Source organism: Populus alba, chromosome 1 (genome assembly GCF_005239225.2).
Source record: "Populus alba chromosome 1, ASM523922v2, whole genome shotgun sequence".
NCBI lineage: Eukaryota > Viridiplantae > Streptophyta > Magnoliopsida > Malpighiales > Salicaceae > Populus > Populus alba.
The window spans coordinates 1,981,935-1,999,122 of NC_133284.1; the positions used below are offsets into that span (position 1 = coordinate 1,981,935).

Here is a 17,188-nt window from a genome sequence, read left to right on the forward strand (position 1 = left end):
GAAGAAAAAAAGCAACGAAGGAGAGGAGAGCAGAACCGAAAGAGAGGGAGAGGCTAAACCCAGACACAAAAAACCCAGTGAAACGGGGGGGGGAGAGGAGAATAAACTGACTTTCGTTCCTCTGTTTCTTCTCAAGGAAACAGAGAAGATTAAAGAAAAAAAAGCAACGAACAGAGGGAGGGAGATTATACAGAGGAGAGAGCAAACTTTGGCCAGCCACTGCACCTTCATCATCGTCTTCTTCCAGGCCAGTGTTAGCTGCGACTCTGGAGGCAAAAAAAAGGAAATGAACGGAGTATTTGGTTTTGATGAAATAAAAGAGAAAGAGAGACTATTATTTGGGCAAATGAACGGAGAAAAAAACAGGAAAGTGTTTTCCTTTCTTTAACAGAAGGAAAACACTTTCCTTTCATAGTGTTGCTTTTTTAACTTTGACCGGAATTTCAATTTCGTTGACTCCTTTTCCAAATGGTTACCAAACATGGGAAAACAAGGAAAGTGAATTCCAGGAATTCACTTTCCTGCAAACAAACATGCTCTAAAAATCAGCAATAATTATTGAGACCGTTTATTTACGTTCTTGTTTCTGTATTTGTAGCAACCACAGTAAAATAAATATTTTGTAACGCTCCAAAATACAATTAATTTCTGGTGAGGCCCACTTAGTTAAATTGAAAGCAACTCTCAATTATTTTTTTTATCTGTACTGTTCATAAGTGAACAGTCCTTTTTTAAAATCAAAATAGTACAGTTAATTTATTAATTTAGTAGGACTGGTCGCGTGAACAATATTTTTTTAAAAAAAAACTAGTTTAAAGTTAATTAAATTTACTTATATTGTAATCTCAATTATATATATATATTTTTTATATTTATGTTATAACTTCAATTTAAAAAATATTATTAACTAAACACATTAAATTATTTTTTATTCAATTTCAGTTTTAACCAAACATATAAATATCAAACCAATCTTAATTAAAAATAATTTTTATAAAATAAAATTTTTTAAATCACAGTTAGAGCTACCATAAAATATATTACTGAAGGATAAACAAGAAGTAGAAGAAACCAACATGGATTAGTTACTGAAGGAAATACATTGCAATTTCAGAAGAGGAAATCACAGAGCACACTGTTTATTTACAGAAAAAAAGAAACAAAAGAACAATTAAAATGGCAGAATCTAAACAACTTGAATGATAGAACACACTGCTTGTATGACAGTAAGTAGGAGGAGCATTCCAGCTGCAATAACAGAGATTATGGTCCACGGATTGTCGAAATACTTATGTTTCAGAGCTGCCTTCCATTTGTGCCTACGCCTTTTGTAATACTTCTCCAGATGTTCAACGACATCAGAAAAATAGAAATCGTGCCTATCAACAATATTTTCTTTGGAAAGATTGTGGAGAAGTCTTAAGAGGGCATCGTTATCACGTAGCCAATTCTCCACAATTCCTTTTCTTGCGAGTATTTCTAAGTCCTTGGAAGCATGAACAACCAAATTGATCATCGTGATATAGTTACCTATAAAACCAGAACCGAAATGGCATTGCTCAAAGGCTTGGACATTCCTGAATAACGTTTCTGTGGCATCCACAATCTTTAAACATGGAATTTCCAGTGTCCCTTTATCAGCGTCGAATTTTATGTCTAGTAGTTTCTTGCTGGACCCCAACTTAAACCTGACTCCAGCTTGATGGAGATCCATTGCATTGGGTGTGCTTAGAGTATCGATTTCCCTTTCCCTTAGCTGTTTTTGCTCTGTTGGCTGCTGACAGATTCTCAGAAAAGCAACAAAATGCTCTGCTTCACAGAACTTGATTTTCTCCAAACTGTCCGGGGGCACCCATGAAGACCATATGCGTGTAAAGAATACAAAGGTGAGCTCAATCAAGGAAATAGGGCACCTTATTTTGGATAGCTTAATCAAGTCTTCTAGAATGAAGAATGGAAGCAGATTTTCAAGCAAGCACATGTCCCTGGATACATCACTGATCATCCAAGGTTTACCGAATATACGGTCATTTCTGCATCCAATATATCCGAAGCCAATATTTCCGAAGCAAAACCTCAGTAAGACCATAATGACGAAGGAGCAATCGAGAAGCATCATTTTCACAAAATTTTCACTGCTAAGCTTTTCAAAGGTTGCTGCATAACAGTTTCGCAATCTCGTTTCCTTCTCTGCAATAAATGCAATAAAATCCTCAAGGTTTACCTCGCTGAATTTAAGAAAATCTTGAAGGTACATTTTCTTATGCTCTTCCATTTCTTGTAGCTCTTTTTTTCCATGGTGAAGTGGGCCGATGGAGACTACTTGAGGTGTATAAGCTCGTCTATTTAACTTGAGTAGTCTTTTAGGAACCCTGTAGATTGAACACTCATCGGAGAAAGGACGCAATTTATTGAACTCCTCTTGCATGGACGTTGCTAACTTGTTAGTGTTAACCGAACCATGATCTCCCTTGTTCATCAGCGGATCAGTTGATGTTCCAACAATCTCCGTCCTGTGACTCATTGAGTGATCTCTCCTGTCAAAATTACCAAATCATTTATTAATACGGATGCGTAAACAAATTCCAACACAAATGTAAAAAGGAAATGAAAATATCACACAAAATATTGTCAGACAATCACAAAAATATTTGGAAGGAAACGAATCTGAATTATTACAATATACGTAGCTTCTCTAAATTACAGCTTACATACTTAGATTTGCTACAAAACCTATGTAGAAAAAACTCTAAGTGGACTTAAGTGTTTCTGATCAGAATTTTCTTGACTGTTTTGTTCCTGCAATTCAACATCAATAAGAGGGCTCGGTTCCAGCTGTTCTCTTGTTTAGTAAAAATCAACAATACCAAGCACTGTTTGGACCGCATTCTATAAAATTTCAAAATTATTTTTTTTAGGTTTATTTTTTTATATTTTTAAATTATTTTGATGTACTGATATTAAAAATATTTTTTAAAAATAAATAAATATTATTTTGATGTATTTTTTTTAATAAAAATCACTTTAAAAAATAACTATTACAACGCTCTCAAATAACCTCTAAAATGAGGTCTGAGGCCCTGTTCCAACCATGGATATTTTGTCACAAAATTAAATGCCTATAAATGAAGAGAACTTGAAACTAGAGTGTAAATATTTTTAGACACAGAAACAGGCAGAACACAAGGTAAGAAAAGTTTCAGAATTATAGAAGCAAAAGAAAGTTATGTAGAAAATGAAACTGTAAAATCTCCGATTTCGTTTTTCCGTTTAGTAAGAAAGAGTGCATATGAAAACTAAGCAAGTTGCAAGTTTCAGAATTATTTTGCTGCAGAGGTTCTTTGAGGAACTTAGAGCGAGGATTTTGAAGCCAATCAAAATAATATGTTCTGTTCCTGCATTTCTCCATCAGTTCTTCTTCTACACAAAGTCTTCGTCAATGTAGACTTTTGCAGCTAAACAACAAATCAGCATTATTATCATGTGGGGTTGACTACAGCTTTTTTAAAGTAATTTTTATTTAAAAATATATTAAAATAATATCTTTATCAGCTATGAGGAACTTAGAGCGAGGATTTTGAAGCCAATCAAAAGTCCTATTTAGAAAATCCAAATGTTTATCTTGCTTATCTTCCTGTTCCTTGCAGTGATGATAGGTTAAAAAATTATTTTAATTTAATAATTTAAATTATTAAATGAAGTTTTAAGTTATGTTTTGTATTATTTTTAGTATATTTATTTAAGCGGAATTTAAAATTTACACAAATTTATATTATTTTAAGTTTAACTTTTATCAAATAAATAAAAATAATAAGATTTAAATTTTTTATCATTTAATTATTAAGATTACGATATTATATAAAAAAAATCATTCAGTAACTTAAATTATTAATGAAAGAGGAAAATGGCAACTGAGTAATGGTCCGTTTTGAAACCATGGAGTTTTCAAATGGCAACTGAGAAAATGGAAACGATACCGTTTTGAAACTAACCACTCTGTTACTAGGGACTTTATTCGGTTATGATAAAGTTCAGCAAGATTTCCTGCTTTTTATAGTTATTTGAGACTCCTTTGTGTGAGAATCCATGGAGTTTTCATCTGTTCTTTACATTTGTTTTGTATTTGTTTCAGTATCAGTATCATCAAATAATTTGCTGAGTCTGACAGATAGAAATTATCCCAGTTCATTCACAGGATGAAGACTGGCGAAGAATCAAGCGAGAAAAATGACAAGGGAGATCATGTTTGCAGGTTATCAGCGAATGTGAAAAAGAATTTGGAAACCTTAGGTCCAAATCCAATATATATATTAGGTATCTATAAAGTTCCAAAGCGACTGCGAGTGTTAAACGACAAGGCCTACACACCTCAAGTAGTCTCCACTGGTCCATTTCATCGTGACAAAAAGCAGCTGCAAGAAATGGAAGAACATAAAAGAAAGTACCTGCAGGATTTTCTTAAATGGAGCAATGCAAGCTTGGAGGACTTTATTGAACTCATAGGCGACCGTGAAGCAACATTGCGTAATTGTTATGCCGAAACCTCTAAAGATCTTAGCAGTGAGAAATTTGTGAGAATGATCTTAGTAGATGCTGCCTTCGTCTTTATGATCATACTGAAACGATGCATCAGTGCTTTCCGAGGCAGAAACGACCGTATCTTCTCTTGTCCATGGAAGATACGTGAGGTAGGGATTGACCTGTGCTTGCTTGAAACTCCTTTTCTTGTCAAGAAAATACTCAGCAAAAATATACATATTTTCTACTATAGTAATAAATTAAATTATTAACCCATACTATATTACAGGAAAAATTAAATTTTTCTTCAATATAAAAATAAATTACATGGTTTACAAAAGACATTTTAGAGGAAATGAATTCCTCTGAAGTATAAAATTTTGTTGACTTCATAAGAACTGTCTTAGTAATTGATATTTTGAAGTAGTTCATGTTTTAATTTATAATTAGTTATTACCATGAATGTTGTTAGAGAATTATAATAATAACTAAAATTGCTCAGTGTTTCAATGTGCAAGTCTACAATGAAATGCTGAGTTGTATTTTTTTTTTCTTTTTACTTTGTTTTTTAGGATTTTTTTCTTTTCTTTTCTTCTTTTTCTTTGTTTTCTTTAAGCTGTTTTTTTTTCTTTGCTTTTTTTAATGAATTTTTTTTTAATGTTAAATTTTTTTCTATTTAGTTATCAAATTTTCATGATACAAGTTCCAGGTTTGATGGGTTAACCTGAATTTTTTTTTCTGGTTTTTCTTTTTAATTAATTTTTTCGAGTGCAGTCCATAGTGAAATGCTTAACTTTTTTTTTTGCTTTGTTTTTTTTAGCTTTTTTTTTCTTTGCTTTTTTCTTCGTATTTTTTAAGCTGTTTTGTTTTCTTTGTTTTTTTTTTAATGAATATTTTATTTTGTTTAATTTTTTTTGTTAATGTTAAATTTTTTTTCTATTTAGTTATCAAACTTTCGTTCCATGGGTTTCGGGTTTGACGCGTTAACTTGAATTTTTTTTCTAGTTTTTTTTAATTAATTTTTTCATTTAATTTAGTTTGTTAATGTTAAATTTTTTCTATTTAGTTATCAAACTTTCATGAAACGGATTCCGAATTTGACGGGTTAACCCAGCTAATTCTGGGTTAACCCGTGATTTTTTTTCCTATTCAGTTATCAAACTTTCATGACACGAATCCCAAATTTGACGGGTTAACCTGGTTTGAAGGGTTAACCCAGTTAATTCAGATTTTTTTTTCTTCATTTGTTTTTTTCTTCATGTAAGCTTTTCTTTCTTTGTTTTTTTTTTTAATTAATATTTTTTTTGTTTAGTATTTTTGTTTTTTGTTTTTGTTTTTGTTTTTTTTGTTTTGCTTTTTAATTATTTTTTTAAGATTTAGTTTGTTAATATTAAGTTTTTTTCTATTTAGTTATCAAACTTTTATGACACAAATCTCAGGTTTGATGGATTAACCTGGTTTTATGGGTTAACCGAGTTAATTCATATTTTTTTTCTTTTTCTTCATTATTTTTTTTTCTTCCTGTAGGTTTTTTTTCCTTTGTTTTTTTCTTTTTAATTAATCTTTTTTTTGTTCATTTTAGTTTATTAATGTTAATTGTTTTCTATTTAGTTATCACACTCTCATGACACAAATCTCAGGTTTGACGGGTTAACCTGATTTGTTGGGCTAACCCAGTTGATTCATATTTTTTTTTCTTTTTCTTTATTAGTTTTTTCTTTCAATTTCATCTTTAAATATTGTAATTAACTATAACTAAAAGACATCAACTTTTTTCTTCCAATTTTATGACACGAATCCCAGGTTTGACTGGTTAAACCAGTTGATTAAGATTTTTTTTCTTTTTCTTAAGTAGTTTTTTTTTCTTTTAATTTCATCTTTTAATATCGATTTGATTAAGAATTAAAATTTATGATTTGTTTTGTTTATTGGTCATTAAATTATTATGATCTCATGAGGGGATTTTACTATACCCCTCTTTGCAAAGCACTATTCATCGGAATAATGCTTTGCTTTATTGTTTTTTTTTTTTTTTTCTAATTAATCTTTTTTTTTTTAATTTCATTCTGTAATATTAAATTTTTTTCCTTTTTAATTATCACTCTTTTATAACAAAACCTTGCAACTAGACTCATATCAAAGGCTCCAGATTTGATGTTGCTACTAACCTCACTTAAACTTGAGTCATGCAAGTTTAATATTATTATTAATAATATAAATATAACTTTTGGATCAGGAGTAACAGATAGACCCAATGCTCTTAGGTATAACTTTGTAGAAAAACCTAATACTCTTAAATTTTAACTTTTTTATATAAAAAAATTAACCCGCAACTTAGCGTGGGCCACATTTCTAGTGATATATAAATTATATCGGGAGACATTATGGTTTTTTGATATAATTAATATTAGAGTTTTAAAAAATAGGATGGGTTTGAATTTCACTATTTCTATTTTAACTAATTAAATTAATAAAACTAGGTCAAAGTAGTAGTGTAAAACCTAAACTTTTGGTCCAAACTCAAGCTCAAGTTAGTCCAAACCAAACTTAAATTAGCCTAGGTATATAAAGAAAAGCTGTAAGAGAATTGTTTTTTTCTCTTTTAATTATTGTGGTTGTCGTGACCCTTCTCTCATCAAACCAAGGATTTTGGTTTTTGACCTTGAGTTTTTTAGTTAAAGAAAGATGGAAGTAGTGAGAAACTGATTCCTTTTTATATTACTTTCAATTATGGTTTGTTTATAAAAAGATTAAAGAAGAGATTAAGATTTATAAAGATTTGAAGTTTATGTTGTTAAAATTAATGATTATTATGAGTTTAAGGTTAAGTAATTGATTTTTAATGTGTTGTTAGAAATAAAAATTTGTTAATTGATTTGTTAGAAATAAGTCATTGCAATATGAAATGCACTTCAATGCCATTCATTACCTGATCCTTTTCTGACTAATTGATAGCATGTTGATTGATACAAACCATTTTGCAGAGAAAACATGACGTGGAAGAAACTAGCACTGATCATTTATAGCAATCTCACAGGAAACACAAACAGAACTCTTTTATTTGTAGGACACGATCGAAAGGGTAGAACCTATTTCACTTGAATGGCAGAACACACTGTTTGTATGACAGTGAGTATTAGAAGAGCCCCAGCTGCAACAACAGAGATGGAAACCCATGGATTATGGAAATAATTTTGTTTCAAGGCTGCTATCCATTTGTGCCTCCGCTTTCTGCAGTAGTTATTCACACCTCCAACGACATCAGCAAAATAGAATCGTTTACTGTTAACAACATTTCCTCTGTCAAGATCATGGAGAACACTCATAACTGCATCATTATCACAGAGCCAATAATCTATAATTCCTTTCTTAGCAAGTATATCTACATCATTAGTACCACGAACATGGAAATTGATGGTGGCTATATAGTCACTTACGTATCCACCTTTGCAATGGCATTGCTCAAAGGCGTGGAGGTTTCTAAATAACTTCTCTGTATCATCCTCTAAAAATAGTGGTGGTATTTCCAGTACCCCTTTATGAATATCGAAGTTCATGTCAAATATTTTTTCCCTGGACCCCAACTCAAACTTGACTCCAGATTGATGGAGCTCCATTGCACTCGGTGTGGTTCGAGTTTCAAGAGCCTGTGGCTGTTTCCTCTGTGCTGGCCGCTGACACTTTCTTAGAAAGTCAACAAAATGCTCTACTTCAGAGGAATTGATTTGCTCCAAAATGTCCTTTGGCACCCATGAATCCCCAAATGTGCTTGATAAGAAATCACGAGTAAGCTCAATCATGCAATATCCGCCCAGTGTTTTGGAAAGCTTAAGCAAGTCGTCAAGAATGAAGAACGGAATCTGATTTTCAAGCAAGCACGTGTCAAACGTTATGTCCTCTATCATCCACGATTTACCGAATATACGGTCGTTGTTTCTTCGGAAGGCAGGGGAAAACTCTTTCAGGAAGACCATAATGATGAAGGAGCTATCTAGCAACATCATTTTCACAAAGTCCTCTGTACTCATATTTTCAAAATTATCTGCGTAACAGTTGCGCAATCTTGTCTCCCTCTCCGCAATAGCTGCAATGCATTCCTTGACACTTAACTCACTCAGTTTAAGAAACTCTTGCAGGTATATTTTTTTATGCTCTTCCATTTCTTTCAGCTCTTCTTTTCCATGGTGAAGGGGCCCAATGGAGACTAGTTGAGGCGTGTAGGCATATTCCTTCGAGTCGCGTAGTCTTTTAGGAACTCTGTAGATGGAACACTCATCAGAGAAGGCATGCAAGGTTTTCAACTCCTCTTGCACAGACGCTGTTAGTTTGTCAATGTCAAGCGAAACATGATCATTCCTCTTCATCTGCTCAGTTGATGTTCCGACTTTCTCCATCCTGTGACACAAATCTCATTTGATCAGATGTTTGCCGGAATCACAGAGAATCTCTACAGTCAAGATTACCAAATCATTTAATTAATACGGACGCTTAAACAAATTCCAAGACAAAAGTAAAGAGGAAATGAAAATATCACACAAAATATTGTCAAACATTCACAAAAATATTTTGGGAGGAATCAAATCTGAATTATTACAGCATACGTAGCTTCTCTAAACTACAACTTTCATACTTAGATTTGCTTCAAATCATATATAAAGAAAACACTCAGCGGCCTTCTGGCAGAAACGAAAAACTTACTCAGTAGCTCTAGGTTCTTTCACAAACTATAGTCTGAAGTGTTTCTGATCAGAATCTTCTTGAATGTTCTGTTCCTGCATTTCTCCGTCAGTTCTTATTCTACACAAAGTCTTCGTCAATGAAGACATTTGCAGCTAAACAACAAATCAACATTATTATCAGGCGGGGTTGATTACGGCTGTTCATTTTTTAAAGTAATTTTTATTAAAAAATTTAATTTCTTACTTCAACCCATGAACGATTGACAATTTGCATTATCCTTTTCTTTTCACACTTGGCCTGCCGAGCCAAAGGAACTCACTGCCCATGCATTAACCTTAACCAGCTTGTGGCGGTTAGAGAATAATATAAATTATATTTTGAAATCTCATTTAACAGTTTAAGCTATTGGGTTGAGATGATTTTTTGACATGGTATCAGAGCCTTGATGACCAAGCGGTCACGAGTTCGAACCTCACCATCCACATTTATTTTATAAAAATTAAGCTCAAGGTAATGTGGGTTTGTGTAAGTTTCAAGTCCAAAGGGCTTTCACTTGAGAGGGTGTATTAGCGAATAATATAAATCATATATTGGGACCTCATCTAATAGCTTAAGCTATTGGGTTGAAATGGTTCTTTGACATGGTATCAGAGTCTTGATGACCAAGCGGTCACGAGTTCGAACCTCACCATCCCCATTTATTTTATAAAATTAAGCACAAGGTAATGTGGGTCTGTGCAAGTTTTAAGCCCAAAGGACTTTCACTTGAAAGGGTGTGTTAGTGAATAATATAAATCATATCTTGGGACCTCACCTAACAGCTTAAGCTATTGGGTTGAGATGGTTCTTTGACAGCAACATGGTGCGGCAGTTCTCTCCTACCAACAAAGAGAGAAATTTAATTGTCTTTCTTTCTTCTCCCTCCTACTAAAAGTTTCACTTGATAAACCTCATGTTAATTTCTCTGCTTTCTATTGTCTAACCTTGCAATGTCTTGAGGGTATGCTTTGGTGGCTCTATCTGTGAAAATTAACGAGCTGGAGAACATGGCAAGGTTTATGCAGTGGGAGGTTCGTATGATTACCTGCTCTAAGGTAATTAATCCAACCCTATTTATCTTTTTTTTATTGATGTTTTGCATCTGGATTGATGAATTAATGAATTAGAATGTTACCTTTATTTAATCACGTTAAAAAGAAAATCTTAAAAATAATTTTTAATAAAATCTTAACTATAAAAGTGAATGAATTAATTTCTAAAAGTCTTCGTCAACTTTTTAAAATCACAAATGGGGTCTGTTCCAGCTGTTGTCTGTTAGGATGGAAATGGCAGCTCAAATCCCGGGCCACATGTTGGGTGTGAGACCTTGGGTTTGGCACAAAGTCTTTTTATTTGTAAAAACAATAACAGTAAATAGACATAAAAATTACAAACATTTTTCCTTCCTCTTTCTTTGTTATTATGTATTAGTATCCGGTGGGTGTGTGAGTTTAATTTGTAGCTGTGATAGGATTTGAAAGTTAGAATTCTCTTAAAACCCCTTGATTAATTGTGATGAATAGAAACATGATTACTTTTTTTGGAAAAAGAATGAAATGGATTTAATATGATGGATTTGTATGATTTGAATGAGGAATTTTGTTAGGGAGTTTAGGAAGACAATTTTAAGAGCACTGAATCATTTTTATTTGTTTTGTTGATGCTAGGTTTAAATTTGAAGGATTGCAGAATCAATGTGCGATTCGTTGTCCCTTTTTGGCGAGGTTGATTGTTTCCTTTATTAATTGTCAACCAGTTTGTTTTGGTCGACCAATTAGTTCATACTGGTCAACCATTTAAAGAGCAACAAGGTCTTTTCGGTCCTATTTAGTTCTTTAGTTAATTACTCCATGCTAAAGAAAAGTGGTTAACTTATGTGCAAATTGAATTGTTTTTTCTAGCTGACGAGTAAGGTGCCAGTATTGTGCAGATTGACTTCCCACAGTTGTGTGTGTGTGTGTGCGCGTGTGTGTGTGTGTTCCATAGTTGACAAGTAGGATGTCATTATAGATTTTGTTTCGAGCTTGCTTTAGAGTCAAGAGGGACATGACTCGGTTTGGGTGACAGTAGATCAGTTAACAAAGTTAGCACACTTCCTGCTAGTGAAAACTACCTATAGATTTGCTAAACTGGAAGAGTTGTATGTTAGTGAGATTGTGAGGTTGTATGGAGTGGCAATTTTTATTGTGTCAGATAAAAGTCTTCAGTTTACATCAAAGTTTTGGATGAGTTTTTAAGAAGCTCTAGGTATGAAAGTTCAATTATATATATACATCAAAGTAGAACGATCCAAAGGGCCTTAAAAATGTCCTCATAAACTCTCCAACATAATTCTTCATTCAAATAATATAAATCCATAACATTCAATTCATTCCATTCTTTTCCCAAAACCCTAATTATGTTTCTATTTATCACAATTAATCCTTCAAAGAGGTTTTAAGAGAATTCTTACATATATTCAAATCCTATCATAACCTCAAATCAAACTTGCATGCCTACAGATGCTAATACATAGTAACATGTTGGTCCTTCTTTTTTTAGCTATAACTCATATAGACAAGTAAAAGAGGGACAAGGTTTAAAGTTTAGGTTATTTTCATTATAAGCTATCATCGAAAAAGGGAGAAAAGTCATATTTGATTGGCTTTACCAAGTGTCTTTGCTGAAGATCAAGATGATAGAAGAAGAATTGTTTTGGTATGTTTTTAAGCTTGTTTTTATGAGCTATTCATGGTTATTGGAGAAGCAATCAATTGTCACTTTATTTGCCACGAAAGCTGAATTTATGACTGCAACTTCATGTGCATATGCAAGTGATATGATTGAAGAAAATTCTTGAAGAACTTAATTTCAAAAGACAAAGGCCTACAATAATTTTTGTGTGACAATACTCTAACAATTATGCTTTTTAGCAAGTATGTTGATGTGAAGTTTCACTTCTTAAGAGATTTCACAAAGGATGAGACCATTGAGATCATTTGTTGTGAAAGTAAAAATAAAGTTGTCGATATATTCAATAAGTCCCTTAAATTAGAATTGTTTGTGACACTCAAGAAATAAATTATTTTGATATTTGTACTCAAGAAAACCTTATTTAAAGGAGAGTACTTCTTTGTTAAACTAAGTGCTAAGAATATCAGTTTAAGAGAGGAATTGTTGGATAAAATATTAGTGTATGTATGAATCTTTGATTAAAAAGGATTTGTGTTAGTCTAATTAATTAGAATTCTTGTTTAATTAGAGTTAGTTAGAATCCTTATTAGATTATGATTGTTAGAAGTTATAATTCCTATAAGTGTAAAGGCCAATGATTTTGTAGGTTATTTTTGAATTCATCAATTTCATCGAGTCATCCCTTATATTTAATTTTTTTTTTGCTAAAGAAAAAAAAAACCTTTAGCAACCTCTAAACATTTATATCTTTATGTTCAAAATAAATTATTCGACTAATAATAAAGCACGAGCAAATGATATTTTCTCCAACAAACAAGAAATCTCTATGTCCATCTTTTATTACTTTGTTGTTCTAATATGTTGCATCTTTTTATTCGATAAGAAGTATAAAATTAAGAAGGATAAGGACTCTCAAATACTCTCATTTATAATTTTCAATCCTCTTAACTTGATGAATTACCTCTCATCTTTCCTTTTCTTTGTAATTCTCAAGATGCATTAACTCACTCTTATATTTTCCTTCTTTTATTATTCACATAACTAGATGGAAGAGTTATCTTTTTGGACATGGACACCTTTATCTTGTACAAGCACAATAATTAATCAGTCCATTGGTTGTTTGGGGTTGAACCATCAGCCCAGCTCACGTGGATGGGTTGAGTCCAGCCTTGTAGAAAGAAGTTGGTTTTTGTTTGGGGTCAATCTCAACCCAATTTCATTTTGGGCTCAAACCCAATAATGTTATATATTGTATATTTAAAAAAAAATCCCATAAATTCTTTAAACAAAAATTGTGATTTTTGGCACGTATTATTTATACCATTTTAATTAATATTGATTTATATTTTTATATCATAAGGATACAAATATGATATTAAAATATTCGAGTTATCTCTGAAATGTTGTAAAAGGTTTATTTTTCATATATATATCTTGTTTTCATGCTTGCTGCCATGTCTAAAAAACAATCATATTGTATTCATACAATAAAAAATTAAAAATATATGTTAGCATGCATTTCGGCTTTAACAACCAGTTTATTAAAGTCACAAGAACTAAGCCAATATTTTAAGATTTAAAAAAAAATCATTTATTTTCTTTTAGTATCCGGGGTTACAACCTTATACATAAGACATATTATGAATATTAAACTCTTTTGTTAATATTAGAACGGTTAAGTTTTACCTGATAAAATAAGGATATATGAGAAGGACTTTTCTTAAAATATAGACGGACCAACAATTAGAAATACAATAACACCTTAGCATATATGAGATAATTAAACAATGCAGCTTATTTTAGATAGAGCGTATTTGAAGTGCTAATATATTTTCTTTACGCAATCAGTTTTCGTACCCAAATTTTAAAATCAATTACGGTTTTTAGTGACCAAAATACTAGGTAGTGACTTTCATTCTATCATTTCACTGATAAAAAAACAAAAAATTCTCGTCTTCTCTATTTTTTGATTTCCAAATACCTAAAAGAGTAAAAAATTACCGCAACGCCACATTCTTGTTGTATCTAAAATGAAGAATGGAAGCTGATTTTCAAGAAAGTTATGTCCTTGGATACATCACTGATCATCCAAGGTTTACTAAATACACGGATGCGTAAACAAATTCCAACACAAACATAAAAAGGAAATGAAAATATCACACAAAATAATGTCAAACAATCACACAAATATTTGGAAGGAAACGAAACTGAATTATTACAACATATGTAGCTTCTCCAAATTACAACTTACATGCTTAGATTTGCTTCAAAACATATACATATATATTATCTTTACACAAACTATGCTATGCTTGATGGAGTGTTTAAGAATGATATATGATATTTCTCCGATGGAATAGAATTCATTTTTAGCAAAATATTAAAAAACAAATGATGTGTTTCCTCTACACCACCTAACAAGCAAAACATTAATCATTTTAAAAATGCTTTGCTTTTTTATTTTTTATTAATTTTAATTTTATCTTTTAATATTTACTTTGTTCGAATTAAATTTTATAATTTATTTTGTTTTATTTTCTATGATCCACAAGGATGAAGCCAAGACATTAGATATGAAGGGCTAAATTAAAAACAAAATTAGGGGGCTAAAGCTAAATTTACTAATTGTAAAGCTAAAATTTATAATTTTTCAAGGGGGGAGAAAGGGGAAAATTTTGCATGGGCCTTGGCCCTACTAGCCACCCTCTACCTCAGCCTTTGATAACTCAAGTTATGAGTTTAGTGGGTTAATTTGTTTTCATTTAATTTTAATTTTATCTTTTAATATATAGCTTTTTGAGGATTGACCTTCATGATTTTATTTTGATTTACTTTCTATAAGATTATCTGAGCTTTATGACCTAAGTCACGAGTTTGACGAGTTAATTTAGTTGATTTATTTTTTTTTTAATTTTATCTTTTAATATTTTATTTATTGGAAATTAGGCTTCCTATTATTTTCATTTGTTGAGTTTGATGGGTCAATCCATGTTGAAGTGGATCATTGTTTTTAAATTGTTTTATTTTTAAAATTTTATCCTTCAATATTGGATTGATTGCAAATTGGATTTCATAATTTATTTTTTATTTTCTTTCGAGGTTATTACGGTTTCATAACCTAGATTTTTAGTTTGGCAAGTAAGTTCACGTTGGCTTAAAATTTTTTTTAGATTTTTTTTTTAGTTTCATCCTTGAATATTGAGTTGATTAGAAACTTGACTTCATAGTTTGTTTCGATTTTTTTTTTACAGGGCTATCATGATCTCATAACTAAGGTTGTAGATTTGACAGGTTAAATATGAATCAATCCAATATGTTGTCATTTTGATATATTTTTTTAAAAAATGTTGTCTTGATTTTTTATAATCAAATTATATTTTTACTGATTATTCAAATTATTTTTAGACCATCAAATCCATCGGATCAACCCCTAAATTTATTTATTTTTATATTAAAAAAATATTAACAACATCTAAATATTTATATTCTTACGTTCAAAACAAATTACTCGACTAGTAATAAAACACACTCAAATGATGTAGTACTCGGCATGCTTGAAGGAGGGTTTAAGAATGGTATATGATCTTGTCTCCAACAAACAAGAATTCTTTATGTCCATTCTAATATGTTGCATCTTTTATCCGATAAGAAGGATAAGGACTCTCATTTATAATTTTCAATCCTCTCTCTTAATTTAATGATTATTTGACATGGTATCAGAGGTTTGATAACCAAGCGGTCACGGGTTCGAATTTCATCATTTTCATTTATTTAATAAAAATTAAACACGTGATAATATGAGTCTGTGCAAGTTCCAAGCTTAAAGGGCTTTCATTTGAAGGGGTGTGTTAAATAATAATATAAATCGTATCTTGGAATATCATCTAGAATCTCAATTAATAAACTAATAACTTAAGTTATTGAATTGAAATGGTTTTTTGACACACATAACTAGAGGGAAAGAGAGTAGCCTTCTTGGACTTGGACCCATTCATCTTCCCCAAGTATATTTTTGTTAGACTATTAATTCACGTGACTCCAGTATAATAAATCTATATCCAATTAAATTAGAACCTGGACCTCTTGTATAATAATGCATAGAGTCCATTGGGCCCGTGGCTCAAATTATTGGTAAGTCTGATTCTTGCCTTCAACGAATCTTAGATGGACTGACATTGGGTCTCAATAATTTTAATTAAACTCAAGATTATCAAGTCCAAGAGAGTAATATGCATTTACATGATGCAGATTTTGTTTGCAGTCTGGTTTCTTATAGAATTAAATTGCAATAAACCTATTCAGTGCAAAACTATTGTCTGTTTCAATTAAACCCCCCACAGCATTTGAAGCTCCTCAATCGAGTCCCTTGTCCAGGTTTGTCAATGTTTTCCTTCTAGAATCCATATGTTTTAAAACAAAAATAATTTATTTTTTTTATATATAAAAAGTTTGATACCTTTTGCATTGTTATTAAACTCAATTTGACGGGTCAACTTGATGATCTATCAATCTAGAAGTTAGCTTTAATTGTGTTTTAAAATATAACAGATAAACCCTTAACCCAATCATTTTAATAAAAAAATTAAACTTAATGTTTTTAAATAAGACTTTTGAAATAAAATATTTTTAGATCTATGAGATAAGTTCATCCAATTTATAACCCAAATCTTGTATCAGGACAGGTTTAGTGACTCTTGTATTTCATATATATATATATATATATATATATATATATAAAGGGTGAATTTAAACAGAAAGCCCATTCAGAAATGTACGGTGCATTGGGGATCCATTTAAAAAACACCAATAGTTCGTAGACTACATTGAGAATAAAGTTATAGTTAGGGGACTCATTCAAGGTTTGCCCAAAACTTGTTATCCGGCTCTCTAGCTGAATCTATAACCAAAAAGTCACCATTCTCTCTCGCATCCTAGCTGAATCTGCTCTTCAATTCCTACAATCTTGCTCCATTATCAATGGTTTGGAATTTGTTTCAGATTCATCTAATTCTGGTGATGGGTTTTCACTTCTTTCTCGATTGAATTACGTGAAGAAATCATCCCTCTCTCTAAGAATTTTCTGTACTCTTGATCAAAACGAGAGGCAATCATTTTCTTACAATACGTGTTCACAGGTGCTTTACAACCTCCTTGGTAAAAAGGACAAGGACCCAGTTAATTGATCTGGTCTAAGATTGCTTCTGCAGTTCTTTTTCTTCACCACGTTAGTATTTTTGCTTCCTTCTCCGAATGGCCATATGGTGTTTGATAAAATGCC

General features: G+C 31.4%; 2 protein-coding genes across 2 annotated transcripts; both read right to left on the reverse strand.

Annotated features, from left to right (window-relative positions):
* Positions 1–1,070: 1,070 nt before the first annotated feature.
* LOC118061486 (UPF0481 protein At3g47200-like) lies at positions 1,071–2,814 on the reverse strand. The gene is made up of 2 exons (XM_035074927.2): positions 2,716–2,814; positions 1,071–2,537 (listed from the first exon to the last, which is right to left on the reverse strand). Exon 2 carries the CDS (start codon positions 2,522–2,524, stop codon positions 1,187–1,189), a length of 1,338 nt encoding a protein of 445 aa, XP_034930818.1. The 5' UTR covers positions 2,525–2,537; positions 2,716–2,814; the 3' UTR covers positions 1,071–1,186.
* A 4,695-nt stretch (positions 2,815–7,509) lies between these two features.
* Positions 7,510–9,329, reverse strand: LOC118061459 (UPF0481 protein At3g47200-like). The gene is made up of 2 exons (XM_035074898.2): positions 9,217–9,329; positions 7,510–8,913 (listed from the first exon to the last, which is right to left on the reverse strand). Exon 2 carries the CDS (start codon positions 8,910–8,912, stop codon positions 7,608–7,610), a length of 1,305 nt encoding a protein of 434 aa, XP_034930789.1. The 5' UTR covers position 8,913; positions 9,217–9,329; the 3' UTR covers positions 7,510–7,607.
* Positions 9,330–17,188: the final 7,859 nt, after the last annotated feature.